Source organism: Rhinolophus hipposideros (assembly GCF_964194185.1).
Source record: "Rhinolophus hipposideros genome assembly, chromosome: 20".
NCBI classification, from domain to species: domain Eukaryota; kingdom Metazoa; phylum Chordata; class Mammalia; order Chiroptera; family Rhinolophidae; genus Rhinolophus; species Rhinolophus hipposideros.
In genome coordinates, this window is record NC_138066.1 from 21,538,171 (window position 1) to 21,557,646 (window position 19,476).

Here is a 19,476-nt window from a genome sequence, read left to right on the forward strand (position 1 = left end):
CAATGACATACAGCCAGTGTCAGAGCTACGACCAAGTTAGTTGAGACATAGAATAATCTTATTCTTTGACTTTGTAGCCGTTCCGTGCAGGCCCACTGTCTTCTGACAGAACCCAAGCTTAAAGTGAGGCTATTACACCCCAAAACTAGAGAGTCAGGGGAGAGCAATGATTCAAAGGCTACTCAAGGAATCCAACTTGTGTAGCAGCCAAAGTGCAGTTTTATAGCTCCAGGATGAATGGACCCTCCACTGGTTGGAAGAGAGAACTATATGCATGGCAAAATAATGGCCAGTACCCGGACTCCCTTCTCCCAGGATAAACAGGAAATGCAATGAGATCTTTACCTTGATTAAACAGGGAACTTATGGCATCTCACTTAAATGATAAAATATTGGAAACAGTCCATTGACATCAGGAACAAGGACAATGGCTATTCAACCAAGTTGCTTCTATTCAACTTAGTATTGGAAGTCAGTCTAGCCAGAGCAATAGGAAAAGAAAAAAACGAGGGAAAGTACCTTTTCAAGGGTGATTTTTGATGAATAATGTATCTAGCTCTAATGTGAGTTCCATACACCACAGAGCCTTCCCCAATGTCCATCCCCAACACACACAATTGGAGTTTTAACTCTACCCAGTACTACGCCATGCCAGAAGACAGCAAAACCTAGTGGGATATGTATCTAAATCACTTATCTCCTTCTGGCTCAGACCTCAGGAACAGGTAGACCCTGAAGGTTTTATTCAGCTTTATTTACCCCTAAGGCTCCATTTGACTTTAATGCCAATCATATCTTCCTTCTCTGAGTGTTTGTCATTCTTTCACGACTTCCCTAGGGAAAATAGGAAAATCGAAAAGTAGATCTCTGGTCTAGCTTTTTATGGTGAGCTAAGCTGAAAAGGTTAGGATGCATGGTCTTTGCTACTATCAGGGCAGAATATGAAAAAGAATTTTACTGAAACATTTATATATTCATAGCCAAAGGCAGCATGAGAATAAAAAGAAGTAGGGTTTGGAATCAGACAGATTTGAGTTTGGATTCTGGTGCTACCGTCTGAAATGAAATGATTCCCCATGCCACAGGCTGTCCTAAGGTCTAAATGAGATGTGTATAAAGAGCCTAAGCACATGAGAACCTCAATAAATTTATCTTTTGGACCATGGCAGACACTAGTGGTTGCCCACCCAATGTCCAATTCCTCCACACCCACTCCCTCCTGTCTATTAGCACCCCCATTTTCTTCCAATGATCACAGGATGTGCTTAAGGAAAGCCTGTCCCCAGCCCCAGCTCCAGGGTTATTTCCTGGAGGGTTATTTCGTCTAAGCCAATGACAGTGGTCCCATTTCCCTTGCCATGATTTAGACGTGGGTGCATAAAGCAAGTCTGCACCAATGAGATATAAGTCTGCTTTCATTGGAAGGAAGTTCTGATGTTTCCTGGTTCTCAAAAGGACCCAAGGAGGTGTTCACTTTCCTGCCTGTAGGTATTGTCTTATCTGGATTGATGCTCAGAACGGCTGCAGTCAGGCTTTGATGAAAACGAGCTTGAAGACAAAACTAACACAGAAGGAGGACAGAGCAAATAGATGGAAAGGCCCTACTATGCCCCTTGACAATGAGCCACTGAATCAGGCAACCTTGGAGTTCATGTTCTTAGAAATAATAAATGTCCTTATTGTGTAAGCCTCTTTAAGCCAGGTTTTGTTACTTGTAGCAGAAGGCAGCCTCAATGATACGCAGACCTTTTGCCTCAGAGAGCCTTCGGGGGTTCAAAGTGCCTGACTTGAAGTCATCAAGGACCAGCACATAGTAGGGAGTCAACATTAATTTTGTCTAATATCAACATACAATAGTCCTCTGTAGAAGGATACGTAAAAAGACACTCTGGGGACTCAATGACTATCAAAATAAGGGGGGGGAAAACATTCCTGAATTCTTCCATCGTCTTTAAAACACATTAAAGCCCACCCATTCATATATTTAACAATTACTGAGCTCCCGTAATGTGTAAAGAACCAAAGAAAATTAACATAGGAGCCCTTAAAGTGAATCTTGAGCTCATGGGCAGACAAGTGCACAGGAAGTATGCGTGGTACAGGGGGATTATGAGGAACATCTATCTGGACCACCGTTGAGGCATAAGGAAGGAAGGATGTCAGGGTGGGTGTGCAGGGGGGCGGGGGCAGAGGCAGCACAAAGGGGAGCAAAAAGCACTTGGGTAGAAGAGCCAGCCTAGCCTGAGGCATGCTGGGGAATTGTCAGTGTGGTGTGCCCAGAGCAGTGTGCAGTGACAGCACGCAAGATGAGATACAGTCCTGGTCTAAGAGCAAGGCCCAAGGAGGAATTCAAGTCCTGCAGGAATGTCACAGGGTGGTCTGGCATAGCAGTGAATGGACAGCCTTCCCATGGCCAAGGAGGCCACCTGGGTGAGGGCTGTGGCACTGTGAACTGGAATAAGGGCCTCAGCAGGAATGGAACTGGCTTGGAATTAAAGGCACCATGATGTCAGAAAGAGCCCTGGCCTAGGGATCAGGAGTCCTGGTTCCAGATTGTTCTGTCACTGGGACTGTCACTACTCCTCCATGGGCCTGTTTTCTCCTCGGTTCAATGACAGGATGGGCCAGATAGATGATCTTTACAGGTCTTTCAAACTGCATTACTCTAGGGTCCTCAGGGACTAAGCACCTGGAAACATGGCAGATCTGCCTAGGGCTGCGATGACAACCAGGCTCCACCCTGAATGCCAATTCCAACTGCAATTGGTTGTGGTTACCTGGAGAGTTGTGTGGAGGAAAACTGCAAGACTCCGAGATCTGCAAAAAAGAACAGCTGATTGATTGGTGATGTCTGCACAGGTTCAGGAGGCCCAAATGGTTAAGAGTGGGCAGGCATTGGCCTTTCCTAGCTTAACATATTGTTTCCTACCATGGTTGCAGAAAAGTGCCAACCACTCATGGTATAAGGATACTGGAGATTAATTTCTCCTGGGGTCCATGGTGGGAGAAGCAGTGCCAGGGTGCCTGCTGTTAGGCTCACCAACCGTCCTCAGGCAGATGCCCTGGAGCCGGCCCACCACACATTCCCAATCCTCTGTGCTTCTTGCTTCTATCCCTGCTGTGTTTATCATCTCCAAATGTCATATCATTCCACCTTTTCTTGCAGCCAAGACACAAGTAATTAATTACACAATAGGTTCTCCAACTGAGAGAGGCGATCTTCCTTTAAAAAATGTGTTCAGTAAACAATCTTGATCATTTCTCTACTTTGTCTTTTATTTTCCTTTCCCTGGTGTCCTCCTCCTCTCCCAGCCAGGGTTACAGCTCTCAGACAAATGGCCACAGCACTGGTAACAGACAGGGGGGTTATTTCATACACTAGGGCACTGGGCTGTAGTACAGCTGGCAGGAAGAGAAGGGTAATTATATTGCATCTTGGAGCCACCGGCAATGAATTTCTGCATAAAGACTAGATTTGCCATGTATTATTTATGCTAGCATCAATTTTCCCAGCTGGCTCTATTTACTGAGCAAATTCTCCTCTGTCTGTTTATGGGCAAGGCCATGGTTCAGCACCTCTGGATACTCTATACTGTGGAGGGGCCCCACAGGGCACCATGCACATTAAACAAACGGCTGGATTCACCCGGAGCAGGTCATATCCTCCCTTTCCGTTGAATTATATCCCTGAGACTGTGGAGAGCTCTTGGTCTCACCTAGTCCTGGTGATGCATGCAGGTGTGCGAGACCAAATCAGCAAGAGCAAAAGAGGAATAACCGTTTTGGGGGGCCTCACTGGGGGAAACTGAAAAACAACCTTCTGAGGGGAAATGAGGTGGCTCCAGAGCTCAGGGAATTTCCTTTTTATATTTTTAAGAGCAGGACACAGATGAAAAAGCGTTTTGCATTTATGAGGTTACTTCAACCCAGTAACTCAAAGACAGCTAAGAGGAAGAGAGCTTCATTTTATAGTTGGAAAAAGAGAGGCAAAAAAAAAAAAAGAAGAAAAGAAGAGAAGAGAAGCAAAGGCAAGCTAGAGGCTTCAGGGCTCAGTCGCCGTGTCAGGACAGAGTGCAGGTATGATGGTGGCACACAGGGTCATCCATCCATCCGGTCACTATGGTTATCTATCCAGAGGTACCCAGTACAGTGAATGAGTGTGCTTCTTCAGAAATGCCCAAGCCAGGGTGAACCCAGCTCCTACTGGAAACATACACGGTAGAAACAAGAAAACTTGGCACCAGCACGAGTTTCTGGGTCCTTCCACCATAGCACCTTCTCTCGTCTGTAGCTCTGTATGTTTCCGCAGACACAGAAGCTAAAGAAACTGAGATGTTTCTTTTACCCAGCTTGAGAGCTTCTCCTGCAGTCCCGAGTGCTGGGTGGCAGTGAACAGCAAGCATTCCTGAGCAGGAGAGTTAGGGGCCTTGATGCCTTCCCCCTTCCCAATCAACAGCACGGTCCTATCTGATCTTCCTGTAACACTGGGTTCGGCTCTAGAGTCCCCCAGGTCCCAATGTCTACCATCTCCTGGAAACCTGTTGGCTGGAAGAAAACAGGAGGAAAGGATAAGTTTTTCCATTAAACAACCCAAGTGGATAGCTTCTTTGTTTGTAGGGTCTCAGCATCCAAGAATTCCTCTATAAGACATCTGCAGGCATGGAAACCACCCTGAAGATCCCACATTACTGCCTGTCTCCTGGGGCCGGCTCACCAGACGGGGAGATTTGGTCAGACACACTGTGCGCTGGCTGCATGGCGCTCCTGCTCCTTCACTGAGGGCCACGACAATCCGGGTGCTGGGCACAAAGCTCCAGGAACGGCCCAAAGCAGGTTTGAGCTTCCCGCTGTCCCTGTCTCGGATCATGTGGTTGGTCACCTGCGGCAGAAAGGATCCAAGACTTGCAGATCCATAATGCAAGTATAGAGGCCATCTGTTCCTACTGCTTCATTTTACAGATGAGAGCACTGAGGCCTAGTGCAGAGAAATGCCTTCCCCAAGGCTCCATAATTTATCCATGGCAGGTCTGGAACTAGAAGCTTGGGCTCCTGACTTGTACACAGCTCTTTCCACTGAACCACGATGCCTCACGCTTGACTCTAACAAAGGCGATGAGGCACGTGTCTGGGAATAAGCAGCGCTGTCTGCACTTTCCTGCAGGGAAGCCAGTGGTGGGTTTTAGCCTACTACCCCCCAACCCAGCAGATGGGTATCCTGAGACCATGTACATCCAGCCCTTTGTGTCAGGCGGTGCATCTATGTGTTTGGGGGGGTGGGGAGTCCTAATCTAGTGGGTCAGCTCTACTCTGTCCAGGCTAGTCAGAAGTAAGCAACCTGAGCCTCATGGTAACCTCCTCCCCACCCACCCACCCCAGCCCCCCAGGGCAGGGGCTGTGGCTTGTTCATCACCGAATCCCCACTGCCTGAGCCAGAGCCTGGCACACAGCAGGGGTAAGGGAGGCCCTAGGACCCAGTGCAAGAACAAAAGAGCAGGAAAACAGATCCTCTTACACTGCTGGTGGGTGCGCAAATTAATACAGCCTTCCTGGAAATTTGGCAATGTCATGTCTAGACGTTTCAAAACACATGTATCCCTGACTCAGTAGTTATAGTTTTGGGAGTTTGAGAAAATAATATGAGATGTGCAATGAGATTTAGGTATAAGGGTGTTCACTATAGTTTTATTTAAAATAGAGGAAAACTGGGAATGACCTAAAGGCCCCAAATCAGGAAATGTGTAGATCATTATGGTATGCTAAGAGTCGGCCAACTGTTGTCTACAAGCCAAATCTGGCCCAAAAATTGGTTTCGAAAATCAAGTTTTCTTGGAACATAGCCATGCCCATTTGTTTAGATATTCTCTGGGGCTGCTCTCATGCTATATGGGCAGAGTTGAGCAGTTGCGACATAGCCCATAAGGTCATAAAGCTTCAAATGTTTACTATCTGGCCCTTTACAGAATAAGTTTGCCAACCCCTATAACATAGATATTAAACAAGATAATATGTAGCCGCTAAAAATGGCACTCTTAAAGAATATTATATTAAAATAAGACTGGGTCTTATATTAATTTTTGCTCCAAAAGACGCATTAGAGCTGATTGTCCGGCTCGGTCTTATTTTTGGGGAAACACGGTATTTAAAGACATGGGAAGTGGAATGAGATGGTAAGCTATTTTTTTTCAAACAAGGTTACTGTTTAGTTGGAAAGTTGGTTAGACATACATGTATATATGCAGAGAGAAAAGATTCTATGGACATTGGTAAAAATATGGTTTCAGAGGATGTGGAGATTGATTACTATGTTGAACTATTTTTACCCTTTCTGAGAAGCACACAGACTGTTATGAAATTACTCCATAAGCATTACTTTAAAAGCAAAAAGATCCCTTTCTACGAAGCTCTGGAAAAGGCAAAACTATTGGGACTGCAACCTGATCAGTGGTCGTCTGGGGCTGGAGGACCCTTCTGGGGTGATAGAAATATTCTGTGTCTTGATTACAGAGGGATAACAAGACAGAATACAATGGTATCTGTTAGTCAAACTTCAAACAAGGAGAAAGTTAATCTATATGAATTTACCTCAGTTATCCTGACTTAAAGTAAAAAGAAAAACAAGACTGTCCTTGACCCCTCGGCCATTTATGGTCCGATCCCTTCACGGGCCAGTGCTCTAGATGACCCTGGGAAGTTGGGCTGTGACCCTTTCCTAAAGGGCCACTCTCCTAAAGGTTCAGAAGTTGCCGTTTAAGGGAAATAAAGAGCTATAGCTAGAAACCATGTTGCTCTCCCCCCTTGGTGAAGCCCAGGAACCAGGGGTAAGACAAGCACGGGTGGCCAAGCCCACTGCCTCACCACCACTGCCACGCCAAGGTCCCGGGCCAGGGTCTTTAGCTCTTGGGCCAGCTGCATCATCAAGGCCAAGCCTGAGGGAGAAGAAGCAGAGAGGGAGGGCAGCAGGGCATCAGGGCCTGGGCTGGCCAGAGACGGGACTCCAGCGCTGGGAGACAAGGTCATGGCTCTAACCCTGGGCTCTGTCACATCACTCACCTTCCCTCTGCTGACCTCCCAGAAGTGGGGAAACCACGGCGGTGACTGAGTCCACAAATACCACCTTCACATTCCCTGGAGAATCGCTCACCTGGGGGTGTTGGGGGGAAGCAGGTGCACTGAACCGGTTGGCCTCTAGGGGGCTCCCATTACAGGACAAGCTTGCTCCTCTCAGAAACTGGTAACCTCTGACCACGGTGCGGGCATCAGCCAATTTCAGCAATGTCGTTTTTCCCCAGCCCCGTTTGTATGTGTCACAGATTTTACTGAAGACTTGGGTGGATAGAGAGGGTTTAAATTACAGGACATCACAATACCCTAAAATAATGAAATCTGGGAAATTCTTGTTCAGAGTCCTGTGGCCCCTGGTCAGGAATTTTCTTAGTGGCCATCTTTCTCCTGAGGGACGGCCCTCCACCATCGTGGACCCCTCTTTTCCTTCTCCTGCTTACTTCCCAAATTCCTAACTTCCTTTGAGTTTAGCCTTCTCTCTACTTTACTGTCTCCTTCTAGATTAGGCTTCTAGGGCCTCATCTTCCATATCTAAAATGGTTCCTAATAAAGACTATATGTAGACAGTCATTTGTTAAAACCATTTTTTTGTCTCTACACCAACATTAGCATCCTTCTAGTTTCTTGGACCTAAACAGCCTTTGATGCTGCCCTTCTCCTCTCCTTTACTCCTATGTCTAAGTCATTTGCTGATTGTTTCCACAACTTTTTTTTCACTTCATGTCGGCCAAATCTTGGATGTTCAGCATTATCTGCTCTGCGTTTTGCATGTCTTCCTTCATCTTCCACTTACTGCCTCTCGACCAGCCAACTTGTCTAAGGAAAGATGGCAGAAAAGAGAGAAGCTAAAACTGAAATCAGCTTGGGCCTTCTTTAGTCTCTGGGAGAGCAGGTTGAAATCGCTAGCTAAAATGAGAGAGTAAGCCTTTCTCTGCTTGTAACTATGGTGCTATGAGGTCATCGGTGGCAGATAGACCACTACGGTGGCCCCCACAATCCCCATCATTAGGTTCTCAAGCCCCTTGTATAAGCCTCTGCCCTTGACCATGGGTGAGTCCTGTGACTTGCTTCTAATAAAGGATCACAGGTGCTGCCGTGTCACTCTCTTGATTAGCCTATGTTATAGGGCAAGGGTAATGAGACATCACTCCCATGATTATGTTACGTTACATAAGACTGTGTGTTGCATTTTGCTCACTCTCGTGCTGTCTTGAAGAAGCCAAGTGGCCATGCTGTGAACTGCCTATGGAAAGGGTCACATGGTAGTGAACAGTGGGAAGCCTCTAGGAATGGACGGTGGTCTCTGGCCAACTGCCAGCAAGAAACTGAAGCTGACAACCTGACTAAATTTGTAAGCTGATTCTTTCCTAGTTGAGCCTCCAGATGAGAATGCAGCCCAGCAACCATCTGATTACAGTCTACTGAGACCCTAAGCAGAGGTCCCAGCTAAGCTGTGCCTAGACTGCTGACCCACAGAAATTGTGAGGTAATAAATATGTTGTTTTAAGACACTAAGTTTGTGGTAACTTGTTATGCAATAACAGACTATGGTCCTACAATAAAAACTAGTCTGAGCTGGGAGTGAAGAGATTTGGGTTATAAGCTTAGTTCTTATTCTAAATATGTGGTGACTTTGGGCTACTTCACTGAACTTCTCTGGCCCTCGTCTCTAGAAATGAGAGGGTTGGATTAGATCAGGACTATATGCCTTCACGTCTCAGCACACAGGTGGGTCAGAACCAGCTATGACTCCTATGGGTAGTAGTTGTTCAACGGTTTTATATTCTAAAGTTTGTAAAAATGATATACAATTCTGGGTATGCCCATAGGAACATGTCATGCTTTGGGATGAGAGAAAACATGTAAGATGAAGTAAACTATTCTAAGGTGTCTTCCAAATCTAAGAGTCTGTTAAGACAGGCACCAAATCCTGTCGAAGCACCTAGCAGGTGTAGCGGGATCCCAAGCCAAATACCATTCTGACTGAACCCTTGTTAATGGACTCTTCCCTGCTAACAGAATTCTGAATGTGGTCAAGTCCTGGGCAGAGATCTCTTGAAATTGGGGAGGGAGGGCCAACCCCTGGTCTGATACACATATAACCCAGTTTGGGCCAACTAGATATAAGGGCCAGTGGGCAGTCGACCAGTGGTTTTGAAGAAAGATTTTCTTCCCTGATAAAAGAGAAGAGGTACTGAGTTTCACTGCCCTGAGTATGGATGTGGATATATAAAATCACGAGGCTTTTGGCTATGGCAGCCATTTTGCAATCCTGAGGTGCAAAAGCAAGAGAATCGGACACACCAACCTGGAGCCCTGATATTGTGGCCCTGCCAACCTCCAGACTCATGAGATAATTAAATGTCATCATGGTCCAAATGTCTGTCAGACAAACTCTGTTACCTGCAGCTGAAAACTGACCCAGCAGGGGAATGCAGAGATGAATATGACATGATCCTTGCACTCGAGGGGCTGACTGTTGAGTGGGGAGGATGAGCATGTAAAGAATGAGGCACACAAGAATGAATTACGCACACGGGAATCCCACCTGGGAGTGGCAAGCACAGCTGGAGTCACCAGAGTGCACATCTGCATTGCCCAACAGTCTGCAGTCGGACACCTGCCCACACACAGGTGGCACCCGGCAAGCTGGGTGAAGCAGGGAGGGGAGGAACAGCAGGCTCACCTGCTGGGCTACAGCACCTCGGAGATCCTGCAGTACGTCCAGCATCTGGAAGATGTCAAAGGCATGCACCACCTGGATCCTCTGGAGAGCTCCTGCCTGAAGGGGTGGGAAAGAGAAGGAGGGGTTTTCAATAGAGGGAGCAGGGGGTCAAGCAAGATGAAGAGGTATCTAACAGGAAGAGGCAACCTGGATACAGGACTCAGGTCCAGGAGGGCAAATGGGTTTTGTCTAATGAGACACTTCTCACAGTGGTGGCTGCCCAGGTGCGAAGCTGCAAAGCCACCTCTGAGCTCACGGGGAAAGAGAGATAGGACTGATCAGTGGCATGCGCCATGAGCAAGATATGGGAAAGAAACACAGACGCTGGGTGTTTGCCGGCCCTGAGTTAGGGTACGCAAAGAGGTGGGTTTCCTGGAAGGATAGTGTGGGTATCATTCAAGCTGGGATGATGTCATAATAGGGGAGGCTTGAAGAATACCAAAAGTATTAATAGAACAGCAAGTTTCAAAGCCAGAAATGACTGTTCATCCAAATGGCCCAAATTCTTGCAATGTATGAGATAATGGAGTCTTTTTATGTGTCAGAGCTTCAAAGGAACCCAACCATCTTCCTGTCCCTTACCTGCTCCTCCTCATCTGGGGTTCTGGCCTGAAGTAGCTGGAGGATGCGGGAGGCTGTCAGCCCTCCATTGGAATCAATATATAGGATCTTCTGCTGTAGGCTATAGGCTACATTTGCAGCCACACAAAGACATATCTGAATAGAGACACAGGGCGTTGGGTGAACTTGAGCCTTCAAAGAGAACCCAGAATGGAAGCTCCCCACCAATTCTAGTCCAGATCCCAGTGATACAAATGGGTCAAGTTCAAGCCCCACTCCTCACCACCCATCTTCTCTCTTCTGAGTTCTGAATCAAAAGCCACTGGCAGAAACTCTCCCAGGGATCCAGGATTGTACACCCACCTACCCCCATCCTCAGGACTGCTGGCCGCATGTGTACCTGGGTTTTGCCGCTACCCGGGCCTCCTACGATTTCAGTCACTTCTCCAGTATAGAGACCAGCATCAAGCAGTTTGTCCAGGCTGATGGCAGAAAAATGGGGAAGAGAATCAATCCAGGGGACTGGGGAGTATGGAGGGAGTAGGAGCCAAGAAGAAAAGCAAGACATTCCTTCCACGCCCTGGTTCTGTCCGGAGACATTCAGAACGTCTCTGGTCAGGAGGCTTCCCTTTGTGGAGTTTCCTTTGAGGGAAGAAGGCATGGCTAAGGCTTCCTCCATGACCCCTCCTCATCCTTTCACTCTCAGCTTAAAGAGAATCTCTCCACAGAGGTCTCTGCCACCCCCTCAAAAGGTCTTCCTTTCATTTTCCATCTCAGTCCCTTGTGGGTTTCCGTGATAGCATTTCCCATCATTTATCTTTTTTAAAAAAAACTTTTAAATAATTATAGATTCACAGAAAGTTGCAGAACAATGTGCAAGGTCCCAAGTACCCTTCACCTAGTTTTCCCTAATGGTAATATCCTGCACTATAAGACCAATTGTATTATAGTACAATATGACAAACTGACATTGGTACAACCTACAGAGCTGATTCAGATTTCACCACTGTTATCTGTGTGTGTGTAGTTCTATGCAATTTTATCACATGTGTAGATTCATGTAACCACCACAATCAAGATACAGAACATTTCCATCGTTACAAGGCTCTCTTGTGCTACCCTGTAATAGCCACGCCCCCACTCCCACCCTAGTCCCTAAGCTCTGGCAACCACTAATCTGTTCAACATCTCTATTACGTTATTTCAAGAATGTTACGTACAAAGAATCATAGAGTATGTAACCTTTGTGATTGTTTTTTTACTCAGCATTATTCCCTTGAGATCCATCCAAGTTGTTGTGTGTATTAATAGTTTGTTTCCTGTTATTTCCCAGTAGTATTCCATGGATGTACCAAGTTTGTTTAACTACTCACTCACTGAAGGACATTTTAGCTCTTTCCAGTTTGGGGAAATTATGAATAAAGCTGCTATGAACATTTGTGTACAAGTTTTATATAAACCTAAGTTTTTATTTCTCTGGAATAAATGCCCAAGAATAAAATTGCTGAGTTGTACGGTAAGTGCATATTAATTTTGTAACAAATTACTAAACTGTATTTTCCAGTGTCGCTATGACATTTGCTTTCCAACTAGCAATGTATGAGTAATCCAGTTCCTTCACATCCTTACCAGCATTTGGTGTTATCATGTTTTTTTCTTTTTCTTTCTTTTTTTTTTAGCTATTCTGGTAGGTGTACAATAATATTTAATTATAGTTTTAATTTGCATTTCCCTAATGACTAATTATGTTGACCATCCTTTTATGTGATTATTTGCCACCTGTATGTCCTCTTTAGTGAAATGTCTGTTCATGCCTTGCCCATTTTCTAAGTGGATTGTTTTACTGTTGAAGTTTAAGAATTCTTTATATTTTCTAGATACAAGTCCTTTGTTGAATATGTGGCTTTGAAATATTTTCCACACTTTATAGCTTGTCTTTTCATCCTCTTTTGCAGAGGAAAAGTTTTTAATTTTCATTTTTTAATAAAAAAAATAGCAATTTTTTTATTGATCATACTTTTGGTGTTAAGTCTAAGAACTCCTTGTCTAGCCCCAGTTCCCAAAGCTTTTCTGTTTTGGTCTAAAAGCTTGTTAGTTTCATGTTTTACATTTAAGTCCACGATCCATTTTCACCTTTTGTATAAAGCAGGAAGTTTAGGTTTAGGTTCATTTATTACCTATGACGTCCAATAGCTCTAGCACCGTTTGTTCAAAAGGCTATATTCCTCCTCCACTGAAGTGTTTTTGCATCTTTGTCAAAAATCAGTTGGAGATACCTGAGGTCTATTTCTGGGTTCTCTATTCTGCTCCACTGATCTGTGTATCTATCTCTACCAATACCACATTTGTCTTGATTACTATAGCTAGAAAGTAAGCCTTAACATTTGATAGAGAGATTCCTCCAACTTTATTCTTCTTTTTCAAAATTGTTTTAGCTGTTCTAGGCTGTTAGCTTTTCCATAAAGTTATTAGAATAAGCCTATTTCTACAAATAACCTTGCTGGGATTTTGGTAGGAACTACATTAAATCTATAGATAAATTTGGGGAGGGATTGACATTTTTGCTATGTTGAGTCTCCCAATCCACAAACGCAGTATGCCCCTACATTTATTTTGGTTCTTCTTTGATTTCTTTCATCAGCGATTTTTAATTTTCAGCATACAGATCCTGTATCTGCTTTGTTACATTTAGACCTAAGTATTTCATTTTCCTTGAAGCAATTGTAAATGGTACTGTGTTTTTAATTTCCATTTCCACATGTTCATTTTGAGTATATAGAAATGCAATTGATTTTTAGTTGTATTGCTTGTATCCTGCAACCTTGCCGAATTCATTTATTTGTTCTAGGAGTGGGTAATTATTTTCTATGTGCTTGTTTTTGTCTGTCTTCCCCATTTGGCCCAGACTACCCCGGGGCCAGGCCTGAGCCCTGTTCCCTATTACATCCCCAACACTGGCAGTGATTGAAACACAGGAGACGCACAATAAACATTCCCAGAGAAAAGAGCGAAAGAACGGAGCTATTTAGTTCCTATTATTGTCAGCACTCTGGCTGGGGGAGCCTTGGGATAAACTCGAGACACAGCCAATTCCTAATTCAGGTTTTGTCCTTGAACCATCATGAAATAGGTCACTACCACCTCCATGGCCTGCCCATCCTACAGGCTGAAGCTTCGCCTCCTATACCACAGCCTAGGTCATTGGCTCTGTGTCCTGACCACACACACTCCTTATCTAACCCTGCATTCGTCTACACAGGTGCCAGTCCTCTGAAAGGGCTCTGGAAGACCTCCCATGACCCCTCTGTATACGCCAAGTAGCACCTTACTAAGCACCCCATCTATTTCAATTCCAGGGACCCCATGATTAGAACCACAGGTCCCTACCAGTCCAAACACTGGTTACCACTGCAGCCCTGTGGCTTCCTGGGATGACTATGTTTATCCTGTCTGTTTAATAAGCACCTTTTTAAAAACACATCCAGCCTCTGCAGGTCCTGGAGGCCATTCCTCCCCTTGAGATTAGAGAACCCGCAGTCCCTTTGCAGCAGCGCTTCTCTCGGTGTCATCCCCAGAGCAGCAGCAGAGGCATTACCTGGGAACTGGGTAGAAATGCAAACTCTCAGGCCCCACCCCACACCTAGCGAACCAGAAACTCTGGGGCTAGAGACCGAATGAATCTGAGCTCCATCTCCGGGTAATTTGGATGCATGCTCGAGAGTTTGAAAACCATTAAGCTAAGCTAGTGATCTCAACCCTGCCTGCCTATTACAATCACCAAAGGAGTTTAAAAAACAAGCCAGCATCAGCGGTTCCCAAACTTGCTTGTATCCTGGAGTCACCTGGGAGCTTCAAAAAAATACTGATATCTGAGTCTCATCCCCAGAGAGTGCGATTGGTCTATAGAAGCCTGGCTTTTGCATGTTTAAAGTAAGCACTCAATAACCAGTCTTGAAAGAATGAATTACAGGAGAAAAGTTGGAAGTGTCCAAATTGGTGATTGAATAATTAATTATGGGTAAACTGTGATTTATACACATTATATAATATTGTATGACCATTAAAATGTTTTGAAGTCTTAAAGACATTGGGGAAATGTTAAGACATTGGAGAGAACATTAAGCAAAAGGGATGATAACAGCGTACACTATCCAACAGGAATCTTAGATATTATGGACACAAAAAAGCTAAAATTATTAACTGAGGTGGTTTTTTTTGTGTGTGTTTCCCTGTGTGTTGCAAATTGTCTATCATGAGCATGTATTACTTTTATAACCAGAAAAACACTAAATGTTACTATTTTTTATGATGCTCTAACATTCAGACCTGTAATAAAAACGTATCCATTAAAAAGAATTCTCGAGCAGCTGACAGACTCATTGGTTAGAGTGCCGCGCTCAAAACACCAAGGTCGCCAGTTCGATTCCCACATGGGCCAGTGAGCTGCACCCTCCACAACTAGATTGAAAACAACGACTTGACATGGAGCTCATGGGTCCTGGAAAAACACACTGTTCCCCAATAAAAAATTTTTTTAAAAAAGGATTCTCAGGTGATTCTAATGTGTGGACATGTTTGGGAGTCACTAGCCTAGAGCAGTTAAATCAGAATTTCTAAAGGTGAGACTGCGGCATAAATATTTCTTAAGCTTCCAATTGATTCTAATGTGCAGCCTGGGCTAAACCACTGGGTTCTCCAGTCAAGAATCAAGCACATTCTTGGCCGTGACGATCACTCTGCATAAGGAATTTCCAAATCCACCTCCCAGCTGACTTTTCACCTGTTTTGTTCCGTGTCTCTTTCTGCCTAGAGGACCTCTCTACTGATCACCTCTAACTCAGCACATTGAAATGGAGACAGACCCCGCTGCCGTGTGGAGCAGAAGAATACCTGGGTTTTACTACTTGTTTTGGATACAAGTGACTTCTGGGATTTATCCTCTACCTTTCCCTCTGAACTGGCTTTCAGTCATTCCTCACAGCCATTCATTCAAACATCACCTGAATGCCCCACATTTCCTGAAGGCCTTATTCTAAAATAAGGGAGATATAGAAATGAACAAAACACATCTACTGCCTTCAAGGAACCACTCAGCCCCCCTGCCCCCAATCCATCCAGCTTCTTCCAAGGTACATTACATGTTGTATTGTCCTCATAAAGGTCCACACTGCATATCAGCACTAAAGGCTCTGAGAAGGTCTATGACAAAGAGATCTCTTTAACTCGGGTTACTGAAGCATTTCCCAAATTTTTGACTAAAGAACTCCCCTCCTGGTTCCCTTTATTTTTTTTTAATTAAATTTATTGGGGTGACAATTGTTAGTAAATTTACATAGATTTCAGGTGCACAATTCTGCATTACATCATCTATAAATCCCATTGTGTGTTCACCACCCAGAATCAATTCTCCTTCCATCACCATATATTTGATCCCCCTTACCCTCATCACCCAGCCCCCACCCCCTTACCCTCTGGTAACCACTAAACTATTGTCTGTGTCTATGAGTTTTTCTTTCTGGTTCCCTTTAAAACATCACATCCATTCACTGTCTACAGACCACTATGAGGAAGGAGAAACCTAGGGAGTCATCTTTGATTCTTCACACCTGAATCCTACCCGACAGTAAGGCTTGCCACTGTCCTCATCAATACGTCTCCCGCTGTCACCTGCCTTACATCGGACTCACACACACCACCGCTGCCATCCCTTCCCTTGGTCTGTCTCCTGCCAGCCTCCCTAGTCCCATCCACCCTGCACACCTCTGCCACACGCCTGTAGTTCTCGTTTCACAATACGGCCCCCACCTTGAGGGCGACTACAGGGAAGATGCGTTAGAGTCAGGTTCTTAGACTTAGGAGTATGACAGCTGTGACGTCCAGGGCCTAGTCTGCCACTTACTAGCTGCATAATCTTGAGCAAGCCACCTAACCCGAGTCCCAGTTTCCTCATCTAAAGAATGGTGATTTTAGTTGTAATGTACTCATTGGTGGTTGGGAAGAACAAATGAAATAATGTACCATGAAGTATAAACACGGTGCCTGGCCTTTGGTACGCACTCAGAGAAAGGCCACGCGTTCCTCAATGCCTAAGACCTGCCTCCTTCACAGACAGTTCCTGAGCTGCTCTGATCTCCCCTGCAGTGACCCTCTGCAGCTGCAATCCTGCCAGTTTACCACTTGACTGCTCCATAAATGCTTCCTCTGAGGATGGTGGTTTTATAAGCTCCCAAAGCCCAAAGGCCAAGTCTGTTCATCACCACTTTCTTATGCGGTCTCCACGCATGCACACACCTCTCTGTTGTGCTCACCTGCTCTTCTTTCTACTCACTAGACCCCACACTCAAGTGCAGAAACCTCACTTGCACACCTATCATCTGAATGTTATCTGGCACCCAATAGGCACTCAGCCAGTGCTGGATGGATAACAGACTCAGACCCCCAACCAGGGGGAGCAGTCTGTTGAACCATGCTGTTGAACCTTGCCAAGAGAACGTGTTAGGGAAACTGCAAGGGCCAAACTGATCCAAAAACCTTTCTGGTGGCAGAGTTCTTCATCAAATTCCACAGCAACAGGCCCTTGGCTAGAAACTGGCTGTTGTCCTCCATCTCTCTCTCTCTCTTTCAACAACATGGCAGAATGTATTAGGTTGGTGCAAAAGTAACTGCGGTTTTTGCAACTATTTTTAACCTTTTAAACCGCAATTACTTTTGCACCAACCGAATAACTAGTCCTTTATGGAAGCTCTCCTGTCCCCTCCTGCTGCAGAGTATGGGGCATGCACCAAGTTCTAGGTCAAGTACCCCAGGGCTTGAGCCCCACCTCTGCCCCTCACTCCTCTTGGGTTAAACTGAAGTGGCTTAATAATTACTAACTCACAGGATTCACTGAAGTGATTATATAACCTACATTCGATGGCTGGCACATAGTAGACACTCAATAAATGTTAGTCCTGCCAAGTTCCCTCTTGCACTATCCTTCAGTTAAAATAGGAGGTAGGGCCAGAGAAGAGTTGCTCTAATATACTGAATAATAGTGAAATACTGACATCTTGTGTTACAGGACAGTAGTTCTCAATCAGGGACAATTCTGTGTCCCCCAGGGTCATTTGGCAATTTCTGGAGACATTTTTTGATTGTCATGACATAGGGAGGAGGGAGGTGCTACTGGCATCTAGTGGCTAGAGACCAGGGAGGCTGCCCAACATCCTAGAGTGCACAGGACACCCTGATTGCCACCAAATAGTTATGTATCCCAAAGTGTATGGAGTGTGAGGTCGAGAAACCCCGTTTAAGGTAAGAGAAGTCAGAAGACTTGACCATTGGTCCAAACCGCCCTCACCACTGCTTGAGAAACCCTGCTCTCTAGACTCAAGCATCAAAACCCAAGCAGGAGGCAGCCATGTCCTCCTGCCTCTGACCTTCTTCCCCAAGTACACATACAAACCTCCCAATGCCGGTAGACAGGATGGCAGTGGAGGTCTTCAGTTCCTCGTAGAGATCAGCGCCATTGAAGGGAAAAGCGGAGAACTGGGCGAGCAGTACCCGCCTCAGCGCAACCAGGGCCTGCGGGAGGGGCGGGGACAACTCAGGAGGAGCCCAGGGGCCCTTCAACCCAAAGCGGACCGCGAGTACTCAGCACCGAGCAATGACCAGCCAAGGGAGGGGGCATCCCAGGGTCTCCTACGCGCCCCCCCTTATCAATCCCTCGGAACCCTTCACTCCCTTGGCTCAGGGATGGGCACGTAGAAACACCCAGGTTTGGAAAGCGTAGTTCGTCAGCTCACCTTATAAGACAAGCCACATTTCTGGGCTACGTCCTCCAGGTCTGCGGAAACCAGGTCCACCACTGAAAACAAAACGAGTGTGGATGATTGGCAGGAAGGGCGGGGCTTCCCGCACTTGGCTTTTCCTCATCTGTGAAATGGGGCGACAATGTTACCTTGGGGCAGACCATCTCAGGAGGCCTAGGGGAACTACCGGAGCCACAGGACCGGACGCGGTGCCCAGCACACAGTAGGAGCCTGCCCGGGGTTTGGCCTGCCCACTCCCAGCCTCCGAGCCCCTCCAGAAGGGTGGGGGGCAGAGGAAGGCGGAGCTATCCCCTCCCGGGTGTGTCAGGGCGGTGGGGGTGGCCTCCGCGGTGTGCCCAGCTGCGTGGCGCGCACACGCGGTCACCTGTCTTGATGCCGCGGCTCCTCAGAAGCTGGGTCATGTCCTGGGTAAGGCCTGGGCACAGTCCGGCCCTGAGCATGCCCATGTTCCCTGGGGACCCCGGGCCGCTATTCCCGTGGGCATCCGCGGGGCCGTTTCTAGACGCCTCCCGGCGCCTCTTTCTGGAGGGGCCCCGGGCCCGCGGGGACGAAAGGCAGCGGCGGCGCGGAGAGTGCGGACCCTGCCGGGTCTCCCTTGCCCAGGCCCGCCGTCCCGGGCCTCAGGGCCGCTTCCGGCTTCCAGGCTCCAGGGCCGGACCGAGAGCGCCGTCTGCTGGCTGCGAGGGACGGGCGCGGGCTTCCTGCGAGCCTCGGTTCTCAACGCTGGGCCAGGAAGCTCGACAAGGCTAGCCATCCATCCCTAAGCACAGGGGACCTGCTTGCTAGCGAGGGCGAGACAGTGAAGAGAAATCAAATCAATTAAATCGTATGGGGGCAGCCGGGTGGCTCAGTGGTTAGAGCGCAGTGCTCATAACACCAAGGTCGCCAGTTGGGTTCCCACGTGGGCCAGTGAGCTGCGCCCTCCACAACTAGATTGAAAAAACCATGATTTGACTTGGAGCTCCTGGGTCCTGGAAAAACACGCTGTTCCCCAATATTCCCTAATAAAATATTTTTTTTTTAATTAAATATCATAGATTATATCATGGGTGCTAAGAAGCAACAGAACACACAGAAGACACCTGCTTCTCTGTACTTTCCATTTTTTAATGAATAACAGCAAAAACCCTGAGTATATAGAACACAAAAAATAAGAGTTGTTATTTTTAAATGTCCTTTGCTTTGTCTCATCCTGGAAGAAACAAAACAACCTTACGGGGTTATCTTCTCATAAGCCAATGAGGCAGGTGCTATTTTTATCCCTATTTCGCAGGTGAGGAAACTGAGGCTCAGGGAGGTAAAGTCATATGCCAAAGA

At 46.3% G+C, this 19,476-nt stretch overlaps 1 protein-coding gene across 2 annotated transcripts; it reads right to left on the minus strand.

Annotated features, from left to right (window-relative positions):
* Nucleotides 1-1,812: 1,812 nt before the first annotated feature.
* Nucleotides 1,813-18,807, minus strand: RAD51D (RAD51 paralog D). 2 transcript variants are annotated; one of them, XM_081027642.1, is made up of 10 exons: nt 18,524-18,807; nt 18,133-18,194; nt 17,793-17,911; nt 10,749-10,830; nt 10,370-10,504; nt 9,749-9,844; nt 7,051-7,141; nt 6,856-6,926; nt 4,715-4,879; nt 1,813-4,545 (listed from the first exon to the last, which is right to left on the minus strand). In XM_081027642.1, exons 1-10 carry the CDS (start codon nt 18,603-18,605, stop codon nt 4,450-4,452), a joined length of 999 nt encoding a protein of 332 aa, XP_080883768.1. In that variant the 5' UTR covers nt 18,606-18,807; the 3' UTR covers nt 1,813-4,449. The 2 variants fall into 2 exon arrangements, with proteins under 2 accessions (XP_080883768.1, XP_080883769.1); XM_081027643.1 differs by lacking the exons at nt 6,856-6,926; nt 7,051-7,141 and having other exon boundaries at nt 3,256-4,545.
* Between the last annotated feature and the right edge of the window lie 669 nt (nt 18,808-19,476).

Excerpts from the sequence above, each read along its gene's own strand:
- RAD51D (XM_081027642.1), bottom strand. The coding sequence starts at position 18,605 with ATGGGCATGCTCAGGGCCGGACTGTGCCCAGGCCTTACCCAGGACATG. Across the intron at positions 17,912-18,132 it reads AATGTGGCTTGTCTTATAAG|GCCCTGGTTGCGCTGAGGCG; the intron begins GTGAGCTGACGA and ends CCCCTCCCGCAG. Across the intron at positions 10,831-17,792 it reads CTGTCTACCGGCATTGGGAG|CCTGGACAAACTGCTTGATG; the intron begins GTTTGTATGTGT and ends TTCTGCCATCAG.